Source organism: Tasmannia lanceolata, unplaced genomic scaffold (assembly GCF_043159265.1).
Source record: "Tasmannia lanceolata isolate RefF3 unplaced genomic scaffold, GAP_Taslan_0.1 ptg000013l, whole genome shotgun sequence".
Taxonomy (NCBI): Eukaryota; Viridiplantae; Streptophyta; class Magnoliopsida; order Canellales; family Winteraceae; genus Tasmannia; species Tasmannia lanceolata.
In genome coordinates, this window is record NW_027518690.1 from 23,455,817 (window position 1) to 23,469,488 (window position 13,672).

The 13,672-nt window shown below is 45.8% G+C and overlaps 2 protein-coding genes across 2 annotated transcripts in view; one reads left to right on the plus strand and one right to left on the minus strand.

The window, feature by feature from the left end:
- LOC143891087 (uncharacterized) overlaps positions 1–13,672 on the minus strand; it is a 104,807-nt gene that overhangs the window by 37,511 nt on the left and 53,624 nt on the right. The gene's annotated exons all lie outside the window — the stretch shown is intronic.
- On the plus strand, positions 5,574–6,152 carry LOC143891088 (uncharacterized). The gene has a single exon (XM_077395738.1). It carries the CDS (start codon positions 5,574–5,576, stop codon positions 6,150–6,152), a length of 579 nt encoding a protein of 192 aa, XP_077251853.1.

Sequence of the window (13,672 nt, forward strand, 5' to 3'; positions counted from 1 at the left end):
ATAAATGTTTTAACCCTTTTTCTTCAAAACCTTGTTTTCAACAAGATCTTCCTCTAGAGTTAGGAGTTTGTCCTAGATAGAGAGTTTTAGAGTTAGGAGTTTGTCTTTTATTTGTTGTGTGCTTGTTTGTGTTGTTTTAGAGTTAGGAGTTTGTCTCTTGTTGTGTGCTTGTTTGTGTTTGTTTAGAGTTAGGGGTTTGTCCTAGAGTTACAGGAGAGCCTCCGTCCGGTCAGTTGGCGATCCACATCGCCGACTGATGACTAGGTCTTGGATACGCTAGTGATCCCATTGTTTTCCTTAGGAAATACAGCCTAGTTACACATAGGTTGTAGGAGCCACCTGCATTAGCTTAGGGCTAACCTGCATTTAGCTAGGGCATATAGGGTGTCCTTAAATTCACAATTCACTGGAATTTAAATAATTGTACAATAAGCTTTAAGAACTAGTCCGGTCTTTTAGATCGAGTCTAAGATAGAGGTCTAGGTGTCTTAGGCATCATAGTTTAGAATAGGTGCGAAGAACTACGTTGCCTTGATTCTCGTGGAGGCGGGGATACGTAGGCTTCTTTGGATGAATACCAGACCATCCGAGGACTCGGGCTAAATCGTTTAGAGTCTTAGGATTTGTTGTGTAATTATTGTATTTCTTTTGATATGTTTTCTTACTTTCTTGTACTGATCCTGTACCTTTAGCTATAGGTTGCATGTGTTTGCATATCAGAACTTAGACACCCTTTAGGAATGTCACTCATAACCTAGCTATGCTTCGGCAGCACATCTTTCATTCTATTTTATGGGTGTTTATTATCTTTATTCTCAGGAAATGCATGCTTAGGTAGACGACTCCTGAGGATTGTTCCCATTTCACATGATTTTTGCCCAAAACTCTTCGAGGTTAATAATAAATGGCATAAGAGACCAAGTGTTCGCACTCGGGCGAATTGGGGGCGCTCTTCGGACCTTCTCCATTCGTCATCAGGCACGGACCTTTTGTATCTCTGGTTATCCATTGCAAACAGAGCATTTGTTTTGGTTCCATGGCGCATCCATGGATGGCGACTCTGAGTTATTTTTCAGATATATCTTGGTTTCGAGCCCTGGCTCCGGATCAGGATGTATCTCTTTCTTTTTATATCGCCACTCATGCTATGCTGTGAGGGTGGCATCCGTTTCGAGAGTTCCTTGGCAGAGCTCTCTCACGTTGTGGAGATCTTAGAGGATTGCAGGGAGGGATCTCGCGTCCCTCGGCACCGTCCTCGGATCGGGTTCCACAGTAGTGCAGCTAAGATGGATGGCCATCTTGGTCCGAGTCAATTACCGCATTAGAGTCTAGGGTTTGTCATATTGTATGTTTTGCTGTGTTTTCTTACTTTCATGTACAGATCCTATACTTTTAGCTGTAGCATGCATGTGTTTGTCCAACAGAACATAGACACCAATTAGGCATGACACTCATAACCTAGCTATTCTTAGGTGTCATATCTTTCATTTCTTTTTGTGTGTGCTTCTTATTCATCTCCGAGATATGCATGATTAGCTAGACGTTATCTCGGGGATATTCGTTCCCATTTCACATGATTTTTACCCAAAACTCTTCAAAGTTAATAATAAATGGCATAAGAGACCAGGTGCTCGCACTTGGGCGAATTGGGGGCGCCTAACCCCTTCCCCATTCGTCATCAGGCACGGACCTTTTATATCTCTGGTTATCTGTTTCGACAGAGCACAGCATGGGATCCAGGGCCTACTTCCTTGGATGGCGACTCTTTCTTCGTTTAAGGTGCGTCTCGGATCCGGGCTAGTCCCCGAATCGAGAGGTATCTCACTTTACATCGCCGCTCATGCTGTGAGGGGCACTCTTTCGAGAGTTCCTTGGCGGAGCTCTCCTTCACGTGGATGATCCCGAGACTCGCGTGGGGGCACGTCCCCCCGCCTCTCTCGGATCAGGGTCCACAAAAATGAATCAAACTTGACTGGAAATTTGGATTTTCAGAAGTTTTTTAATGTATTTAAATCTCAGAAAAAATCAGATTTAGAAAATCCCCATGATTCAAACTACTTGCTTTCAAAATCGAGTTTAAATCCACATCGAAAGAGATTTGAAAGAAAATTGATTTTTAATTATAGAAAATTAATTTTTCAGCAAAAATCTGGATTTAAGAATAATATGGTTCATACTTCATCATATCAAAATTTCAATAAAAATTACATCCATATGCATCATGTATGAAAGAAAACCTAAAATTCTAACCTAACATGCTTTCCTAGATTCTATATTACAAAGAGGAAGAATACTAACCGTTGATCGCTCTCCTTGTCTCTAAGGTGTGTATATCCCAAGATATAAGCTTTGAGACACCCTTATAAACGCAATAGAAAATCCCAAAGATCGATCGAATAATCTCCAATACGATGTACATAGAAGAATAGAAGAAGAAAACCAATTGAACTTTTGGAGAAGAGCAAGTATTAGAACACAAGAAAAGTGGGACATTTTCTAATGTTGGGGAGCCAACTTGGACGTTTTTGGATTTTAAGAGAGAGAGAGAGAGAGAGAGAGAGAGAGAGAGAAATCGTTATCATAAAAGATCAGGGGGATCCAAAAGATGAATGCAATTATAATTTGAAGATGAATTCGTGCTCCAAGATTCCGCCAAGAATTCAGTCCGCCACGAACTTGATTCACTGAAAGTTGAACCCCAACCAGAATTTGGTAGGAAAACGCAAAAGGAATGAGTAAACAAATAGCTGATTAGGAGATGATCAGAGGAAAGATGGATGTACTCTGTGTGAGGTTAGAAAGAGGGCACCCCTCTGTAAAAGAGAGAGAGAGAGAGAGAGAGAGAGAGAGAGAGAGCAAGGAGAGAGATGGTTACACACCCCTCTGTAAATGTGTGAGAGGTAGGAACTAAGAGACGAATTCTAGAGAGGGGAGAGCTTGTAGCCCTTTTTTTTTGTCCAATCGAGACGAAAAGATTCGGCATATGTATCCAAAATCCTAAAAAGAAGTTGCCGCTTACTCCAAGAGTTCCCCAAAATCAGAGTGATCGATTTTTTTTTTTTTACAAGTTTCCAATGTGAACCACCCTTTAATATCAGCAAGAGGATTCCTATACGTTACTCGCTTTCCAAATAGGAGATAAAATTCCAAATATGTCCTACTTTCTAAACATGAGAGAGAAAGTCTTTAATTAAAAAACACATCGCTTGAAGAAAAAGTGTTGCCATTTTTTACTCCTAAATGAAGGAAGCATGCCCCAAAAAGCAACATGGAAGGCTTTTCCAACGTTTTCTTTTAAAAGAGGATGAGAGAGAGTCTTGAGCCATAAGAAAACCTTCCACCGAATAAACCATGTAGAATTCTTTATATAAATATATATATATATATATATATATATATATATATATATATATATATAGAGGAATAAGATTGTACGCTCGACCGTACCTAAAGTTAGGTACGGTAGAGTGCCAAATCACATGGGTCCCACATTTTTGGTGAGCATCTAAACCATTCATTTTCAAGGCCCCATCATAGATAGGGTGCATACCAAAAATCAGCTCCATAGGATCATCCTAACCCATCCATTTGTGGAGGCCAAAATGGACAGACAGTGTTTGTCCACAAATCTGCCCATTTTGGCCTCCAGTTTTGGAGGGGTTAGGATGATTCAATGGTGCTGATTTTTGGTATGCACCCTATCTATGATGGGGCCTTGCAAATGAATGGTTTAGATGCCCACCAAAAATGGGGGACCCATGTGATTTGGCACTCTACCGTACCTAACTTTAGGTACGGTCGAGTGTACAATCCTTTTCCTCATATATATATATATATATATATATATATATATATAGAGGAAAATGATTTGTGGCAAACGGTGTCTGTCCATTTTGCCATCCACTTTTGGATGGGTTAGGATGATCCAATGGAGCTGATTTTTTGTACACACCCTATCTATGTAAGGGCCTATCAAATGAATGCTTTGGATCATCATAACAATGTGGGCCCACATGTATTTGGCCCTCAAGCTCATATAAGCTATATGAGCTTCAAGCTCACAATCATTTTCCTCATATATATATATATATATATATATATATATATATATATATATAATCACTAGAGCCCTTTTTAGGGAGGAAGTTGGATGAAAACTAGATATTCATTGTGACCCTCGATCTCAAATCTAGTGATAAAAAAGGAACTTCTTATATCCTTTAAAGTGTGTGATGGGTTGTAAAAACTCAAGCCTGTAGCAGGCCACCATCTGTCCTGGAGTAGGTGAACTCTAGCCTATAGCAGGTTGCCACCTGTCCTGGAGTAGGTGAACTCAAGCCTGTAGCAGGCCACCACCTGTCCTGGAGTAGGTGAACTCCAGCCTATAGCAGGTTGCGACCTGTCCTGGAGTAGGTGAACTCCAGCCTGTAGCAGGCCACCACCTGTCTTGGAGCAGGTGAACTCCAGCCTATAGCAGGTTGCCACCTGTCCTGGATTGGGTAATCCCCACGTCACCAACTCTCCCTCTATAAAAGGGAGTTCAAAGCTCAAACCAAGGGTAATGCATAACCTCTCCAAAACTCTTAAACTAGTTCTGCACTCCTGCTCATATACCGACTTGAGTGTCGAAGGGCCTGTCCGGAGTAACACCCGGGTTGGTCTTCTGACCTCGTTTGCTTTTTGTACAGAACATAGTTCCTTCACTTCAGTCTAGCTGAACTCAGCTCCCTCATGTCGATTCCTCAGGACTCAGCTCCTCGGGTCATCCAGCTCAGTTCTTACGTCACTATCGTACCTGTTACCGATTTTCGGTCTAACAGATTGGCGCCATCTGTGGGACCTCAGAACTAAAAGCTGTTCAAGTCTCTTACAAAAATGGCAGGGCGCAAGAGCGCGCGGATACCAACCGCAAGGACTACCCAAACCGTGCTACCGCGCAGGACCCGGAGTGAGCGAATCGCCTCACTAGTGGCAGCCTCTGCTACAGCTGAACAGAGCCCGGCTCGTTCTGAACACCTCAACCCTATGCCTACTCCAGATCAAGTTCAAGCTCTTTTCTAGTAGATGACGTCTCTGGTCGGTCAATATCAGCAGCTACTCCAAGCGCCTCTCCATCCTCCTCCATAAGCTTCACGGCCCGTACAGGAAAGGTCGAATATTCACAGACGAGAGGCGACGCGCCACGATGAAGACCGGACTCACCACCCAAGGCAAGTCCATCACTCCGGGGCCAGGCATGCGCATACGGAGCCTCACCGTCGCCGAAGGTCGCGGTCTCGCTCCCCGCGAAGGCCCCGAGCTCGTGAAAACCGCATACAGCAAGAGAGGTCCCGGCCTCGTCAAAAGAGTCCGGAAAGTCAGTCCGGCTCTGCGGCGAGCCTGTCAGTGGGAAGAAACAGATCACCGGGTCAGCCGACCGCAGAGCTAATCCGATGCTTCAAAGGATGGAAGAAATGGACCACCGCATAGAAGAGCTGGCAAAAGATCATAGCCGGCCTGCTCCTCGAGCGTTCTCAAGCAGAACGCCGTTCACCGACGATGTCATGGGTGCCCCAGCACCCAGAGGGTTTAAAATGCCAACCGTCCCGCAATATGACGGGACAACTGACCCAGTGGACCACTTAGAGACCTTCAGAGCGATGATGCTGCTTCACGGCGCATCTGATGGCTTCCTCTGCAGGGCGTTCCCGACCACACTGACCGGTGCGGCCCGAGACTGGTCCTCCAGAATCAAACCGAACTCCGTCAGCAACTTCGAAGACTTCGGGGACGATCTGGTCCGCCACTTCATGAGCAGCCGCAGGCCAAGGAAAACCACAGCATCCTTAATGGCCTTGCGGCAGGAGGATCACGAACCTCTCAAGACGTTCGTCTGCCGCTTCAACAGGGAGGCACTCCAAGTACCTAATTTGGACCCCTCAGCAGCAATGAGTGCGCTCCTCGCGGGCGCCAGATCTAATGACTTTCGCCGATCAGTAGCTCGCCAAAATCCGCACTCACTGGCGGATCTGATGGCCGGGGCTGAGGAGTATATAGCATTTGAAGAGACACTGGCGGCCCTGGACTCCAATCGGAGGAGGACCTCCGAAGACAAGAACCCTACCAAGAAGCGTAGGGATGATAAGGCCTCCGGAAGAGAGGAGTCCCCCTAGAGGAGAGAAGAGAACTTCACGCCTCTCAATACCTCCCGGAAGCACATACTGGCTGCGATCAGCGATGAAGAATTCGTGAGGTGGCCAGCCAGAATGATCTCCAAGGGGAGTAAGAGAGACCAGTCGAAGTACTGTTGGTTACATAGGGACCACGGCCACGACACAGACGACTGCTGGCAGCTCAAGGAAGAAATTGAGCAGCTAATTGGCCGGGGCTACTTGAAAAAGTATGTCCGTAGTGACGGCCACAGAGCAGAGCGCAGAGAAAAGAGTCCTCAGGGCCGCAGCCCTCGACGGTCGCATCCGGCCCCTGCGAAGAACCAATCTCCCCATCCATCCAGTCCAAAACCAGAACCACACCGATCCCAGCCAAGGGGAGTCATTGGCACAATTATGGGCAGACCCGCCGCTAGGGGCACATCAACCGCTACTCGTAAAGCATATGCACGCCGAGTCAATGCCGTGCACACATGCAGCAAGAAGACGAAGACGGAGAACGAGATCTCATTTTCAGATGCGGATCTCGATAACCTCATACTGCCTCACGACGACGCCCTGGTCTTAACCATGATCGTCGCAAACTGGGAGTTGAAGAAAATCCTGGTCGACAATGGGAGTTCGGCCGATATTTTTTACTAACATGCCTTCGAAAAATGATGATAGGTGACGACCGCTTAAGGCCGGCGAACTCAGATCTCTTCGGTTTCTCGGGAGAGGTCGTCAAAGTGGAGGGACAAATTGAACTCCTAGTCTTCGTCGGAGAGCCGCCCTGTCAAGCCTTCGCGATGGTCAACTTCCAGGTAGTGAGGGCCACTTCGGTCTATAACGCTATCTTGGGACGACCCGGGCAGAACTTAATCCGCGCAGTCGCTTCAGCGTATCACCAGAAAATGAAGTTCATAACGCTAAACGGCGTGGGTGAGGTCAGAGGAGATCAACCACAGTCCAGGGAGTGCTATGCCATGGCACTCAAAAGGCAAAGATGCATCGGAATCCTTGCCGATTGAACTTCTTGATTTGAGAGACAAAGCACAGGTACTCTGGAAACCGGCATGAAACTGACTTTGTAAATGTATGCCAAATGTGAATGAAAGAAGCTCTTTTGCAAATCTCTTCGTACTATTTGGAAACCCAGTTCGCTAAAACTGGGTACTCGCTGCTTGGTTCGCCACGGCTCGTCTCCGCAAAGACCGGGAGCGCACTCCTGGTCCGGAACCAGTCCGGATGCAAAAAACCAAAGCTCGTCGGAAACCCAGTTCGCTAAAACTTGAGTACTTATCAAATTGGAAATCCAATTCATTAAAACTCGGGTACTTGCTATTTGGAAACCCAGTTCGCTAAAACTGGGTACTCGCTGCTTGGTTCGCCACGGCTCGTCTCCGCAAAGACTGGGAGCGCACTCCTGGTCCGGAACCAATTCGGATGCAAAAAACCAAAGCTCCTCGGAAACCCAGTTCACTAAAACTTGGGTACTCATCAAATTGGAAACCCAGTTCACTAAAACTCGGGTACTTGCTATTTGGAAACCCAGTTCGCTAAAACTGGCTACTCGCTGCTTGGTTCACCACAGCTTGTCTCCGCAAAGACCGGGAGCGCACTCCTAGTCCTGAACCAGTCCGGATGCAAAAAACCAAAGCTTCTCGGAAACCCAGTTCGCTAAAACTTGGGTACTCATCAAATTGGAAACCCAGTTCACTAAAACTCGGGTACTTGCTATTTGGAAACCCAGTTCGCTAAAACTGGGTACTCGCTGCTTGGTTCGCCACGGCTCGTCTCCGCAAAGACCGGGAGCGCACTCCTGGTCCAGAACCAGTCCGGATGCAAAAAACCAAAGCTCCTCGGAAACCAGTTCGCTAAAACTTGGGTACTCATCAGATTGGAAACCCAGTTCACTAAAACTCGGGTACTCATCAGATTGGAAACCCAGTTCACTAAAACTCGGGTACATGCTATTTGGAAACCCAGTTCGCTAAAACTGGGTACTCGCTGCTTGGTTCGCCACGGCTCGTCTCCGCAAAGACCGGGAGCGCACTCCTGGCCCGGAACCAGTCCGGATGCAAAAAACCAAAGCACCTCGGAAACCCAGTTTGCTAAAACTTGGGTACTCATCAAATTGGAAACCCAGTTCACTAAAACTCGGGTACTTGCTATTTGGAAACCCAGTTCGCTAAAACCGGGTACTCGCTGCTTGGTTCGCCACGGCTTGTCTCCGCAAAGATCGGGAGCGCACTCCTGGTCCGGAACCAGCCCGGATGCCAAAACCAACGCCGCTTGGAAACCCAGTTCACTAAAACTCGGGTACTCTGGAAACCCAGTTCACTAAAACTCGGGTACTTGCTATTTGGAAACCTAGTTCGCTAAAACTGGGTACTCGCTGCTTGGTTCGCCGCGGCTCGTCTCTGCAAAGATCGGGAGCGCACTCCTGGTCCGGAACCAGCCCGGATGCAAAAACCAACGCCGCTTGGAAACCCAGTTCACTAAAACTTGAGTACTTGCTACTTGGAAACCCAGTTCGCTAAAACTAGGGTACTCGCTGCTCGGAAACCCAGTTCGCTAAAACTTGGGTACTCGCTGCTTGGTTCGCCCCGGCTCGTCTCCACCAAGACTGGGGGCGCACTCCTAATCAGGAATGGGCCCGGGTAGAAAACCAAACCCTTGCAAAAACCCAAGTTCAATAAAACTTGGTCATCCTAAGCAAACTTTCAGAACATCTCCAGCCGACCAGGATATATCGTAATGCGCTACAGGACAAAATTCAGTTCATCTCAAGCCGAACTAGATATAGCGCAAAGCGCTATAGGACAAAATTCAGTTAATCTCAAGGCAAACTGGATATATCGCAATGCGCTACAGGATAAAATTCAGTTCATCTCAAGCCGAACTGGATATAGTGCAAAGCGCTACAGGACAAAATTCAGGTCATCTAAAGCCGACCAGGACTCGGTGTGATTCGCTACAAGACAAAATTCAATTTCGTCTTTTAGCAGATTGCGCTATATTCAGTTCATCTCAAGCCGAACTGGATATAGCGCAAAGCGCTACAGGACAAAATTTCAGTTCATCTCAAGTCGAACTGGATATAGCGCAAAGTGCTACAGGACAAAATTCAGTTCATCTCAAGCCGAACTGGATATAGCGCAGTGCGCTACAGGACAAAATTCAGTTCATCTCAAGCCGAACTGGATATATTGCAATGCGCTACAGGACAAAATTCAGTTCACCTCAAGCCGAACTGGATATATCGCAATGTGCTACAGGACAAAATTCAGTTCATCTCAAGCCGAACTGGATATAGCGCAATGCGCTACAGGACAAAATTCAGGTTATCTCAAGCCGCACTAATTTTCCAGGCCGGACTGACGGCTTGGCCGCACTGATTTTCCAGGCCAAACTGACGGCTTGGCCGCACTGCTTTCCAGGCCGGGCTGACGCCTTGGCCGCACTGGATATGACGCGTCTCGCTACACGACAAAAATCAGTCCGGTCCAAGCCGAACTGGATATGACGCGTCTCGCTACACGACAAAAATCAGTCCGGCCCAAGCCGGACTGACTCCCTGGCCGAACTGACGGCTTGGCCGCACTGGATATGATGCGTCTCGCTACACGACAAAAATAAGTCCGGTCCAAACCGGACTGGATATGACGCGTTTCGCTACACGACAAAAATCAGTCCGGCCCAAGCCAGACTGACTCCCAGCCGGACTGACCATTTCCGGACTGAATTTCCGGACTCATTGCCATCAAATTCAGGAATGTCATTCACCACACTTTCCCAAGTCACTACGATGACTTGGAAAACTGGGGGGCAACTGATGGGGTGTAAAAACTCAAGCCTGTAGCAGGCCACCATCTGTCCTGGGGTAGGTGAACTCCAGCCTATAGCAGGTTGCCACCTGTCCTGGAGTAGGTGAACTCAAGCCTGTAGCAGGCCACCACCTGTCCTGGAGTAGGTGAACTCCAGTCTATAGCAGGTTGCCATTTGTCCCGGAGTAGGTGAACTCCAGCCTGTAGCAGGCCACCACCTGTCTTGGAGCAGGTGAACTCCAGCCTATAGCAGGTTGCCACCTGTCCTGGATTGGGTAATCCCCACGTCACCAACTCTCCCTCTATAAAAGGGAGTTCAAAGCTCAAACCAAGGGTAATGCATAACCTCTCCAAAACTCTTAAACTAGCTCTGCACTCCTGCTCATATACTGACTTGAGTGTCGAAGGGCCTGTCCGGAGTAACACCCGGGTTGGTCTTCTGACCTCGTTTGCTTCTGTGCAGAACACAGTTCCTTCACTTCAGTCTAGCTGAACTCAGCTCCCTCACTTCGATTCCTCAGGACTCAGCTCCTCGGGTCATCCAGCTCAGCTCTTACGTCACTGTCGTACCTGTTACCGATTTTCGGTCTAACAGTGTGATATAGTTAAGCAACTCAAAGCAGGTCCCACATGGATTCAATCACGAAAGAGGTAGGTAAGATTGAATTTAACTTGGGTGATTTACACCTCTTTTGGACCGAATCCCCATGATATTAAACTTTGAAAATCATGGGCCCTTCTTCATGGCTGAATTTATACGTACCCTCTATTTTTTCCATTTTAAATAATGTGGGTCCATGTTCTATGGTTGAATGGTAGAAAATAATGCGACGGACCAACCAAAATTTTGCCACATGGTGGGTCCCAACACTTGGACGAAGCATACATAGGCTTACCCCATGGAAATTGATTTTATCACTTGATTAAAAAGATAAACATGATGTCAACTTTAGATGGACCAATTCTATGGTAGCCGAATTCTTTCCTTTAAAGATGATCTTTTAGATACTATTGAGCTGCACTATAAATCAATCACGGCCCTTAACCTTTTCCATTAGATGATCCAAACCGTTCATTTGATGGGCGACAATGTAAATCAACTCCATAGAGTGATCTGAACCATCCATTTAATAGGCAGCAATGTGATTTAGCCACGCCCCCTAAAATCCCTTCTATAGGATGATCCTAGCTGTCCAATTTATTGGCTACGGCGTAAACGGGTTGTGACCTCCAATCATTTCCAAAATCAGTTCCATAGGGTGATCAAAACTGTCCAAATGGTGGGCGGCAATGTGAATTAGCCACACCTCCTAAAATCATTTGCATTGGATGATCCAAACCGTTCCTTTGATGGGCCGCCACCTTAAGTTTTAATTCTTCACAATAATGGGCCCACGCCAGATCGGTCGAAATATACTATGCCCGCCATGGAAATCGGTGTCGTTTGTTGGCTCCAAATAAGTTCAAAAACTCATATTTTTCATGAAAAACAATGTAGGACACACTTGCTTTATCCAAATCTAACCAAAATGCTCAATGCATGCCCACCAAATGGGTCCAAGTTCTTTCTTGTTTTGATTCTTATAAATAACCCTTCTTAACGCCAGGTGGAAAAATACAAAACATGACGGAAACAACTGAAAAGATTTTGAAAATTTAAGAGACGGAAGCGGAAAGGAAAGATATTGGAAAAGACCGATAGAAAAACACTAACTTCTTTATTGATTAAAACGGAGCAAAATGAGGGTGTCTATAGATGCCCCTCTTTGGTAGAGATGACATAGTCATCGAATACCAAAGTAAAAGTGACAACATCATTTTGCGTAACTTTAATCAATAAACGACTCTCTACACAAAATGCAACCTAAATGCAAAATGCAAAATGTCTCCTAATGCAAGACCCTAGACGAAGTCCTAGAATTGGAACGTAATCAAGATCATTTATTCTTAACACCATGAGCTGATAGTTCAGAATAAAGAAAAGTTGAATTCAATCTAAGAGCAAAAATCACGCAACTTAGAATGAAAGATAATCATGATGCAGCGCTGTTTTCGAACGGGCACTGAAAAATGAGATTCCACTTTTGATTGGATTCGAAGAGAATGAGACACCGAGATAAAAGGCCGTATTTGTGTGGACTCAACTGGAACGGGTTACCGTAGTCGTACGGGCCCAATGGGACAAGATACCGTATTTGTACGGACTCGAAAGGAAAAGGACACCGTAGTTATACGGGCCCAAAGGGAATGAGACACCACAGTTGTATGGGCTCCACTAGATAAGAGATCGTAGTCGTATGGACTTGAAAAGAATGAGAAACCGTAGTTGTAAGGGCTCAAAGGAAATGGGTCACTGTAGTTATACAGGCCCAAAGGAGATAAGGGACCATAGTCGTATGGACACGAAAAGAATGAGACACCGTAGTTGTATGGGCTCAAAGGAAACGGAACACCGTAGTCATACGGGCCCAAAGGACTGTGTAAGCCCAAGGGTTCTCATGGGTTAATCATTCATCTTACCTTCTTGTTTTGATAGTAGCAAACCAAATTGATTAGCATTTATGGACTAATTGTTGCTTTGAGGTGTTGTATTGTATACAGGAATTTCATGTCAAAATCGCCATTACACAACTCTCCACAATACGTGACTTGTGGATCAAGGATCAAAGGAACCAAGAGCTTGCACCTATATTGGAGTCATACTCATTTGCAGATGCTCAAGTAAAGTAGCTAAACATAAAGATCCCACAAGTTCCTAAGCAAGTCTCAAGAATGAGCTTGGAGTTGAACATGCCATGGTGACACCCCCAACTTGCATTGAAGATTGGAGGACAAGTAACAAGAGCCAAGACAAGGACAAGATGTTTACTCAAGCCGAAGAAGTCCAAGAAAGTGCAAAGGAGCCAAGACATTCTAAGAAGACTCAAGGTTCTTATTTTTAGAATGTATTTGGAATCCTCTTTATTTTATGCTTAAATGCACTTTCAAAATGTTTTCAAATGGTTTTCATACTTAACTTTTTACATCTTTGAAAACCATACACACACCCAAAAATGTGTTTGAAAACCTTGGACTTAAGCCCAAAGACCATAGCCCCAAAGCCCTTGATCTTTAAAGTTCAAATGAAATTTTTACCAGGGCCGGTCAACCGGGATAGGCCGGGTGACCCTGGGATGGAACCTGGAAATCCAGGCCATCTCGAATTCTATCGGGCTGGTCGACAGGGTTAATCCGGGCGACCGCGGATGAGCTTCTGTCTCAAACAGAACAATCCAATCTGGTCTAGGGCAGGCGATTGCCGTGGGTAGGTCGACCTAGATAGGTTTTTGAGCCAAATTTTTTGAGCAAACAATAAGCCCTTGCCAGGCGTCCTCCATGTGGCCGGTCGACCGCGGCGGTAAGAAATTTAAAAATAGAATAGGGCGTCCGATAGGGGCGGGCGACCGCTATAGCTCGGTTGACCGCCGCGGTCGAGCAAACTAGTCATTGGGGCGTTTTCTGCTTGACTTTTTCAAGCCAAACATTTACAGTTTTAACCCAAACGGTCATATTTTCAAATACTCTATATATACATGATTAAAACCTATCTCTACATGCTTTTGAACATTAAAGAAAGATCAAATCCCATTTCTTTTTGAGCTTCAACCGTTTTATTTCAAAACCTAAAAACCTCTTTGATCTTCCATTTCTACATGTTATCATGAGGCACTCCAT

Coding starts and splice junctions, on each gene's coding strand:
- LOC143891088 (XM_077395738.1), top strand. CDS start 5,574: ATGCCAACCGTCCCGCAATATGACGGGACAACTGACCCAGTGGACCAC.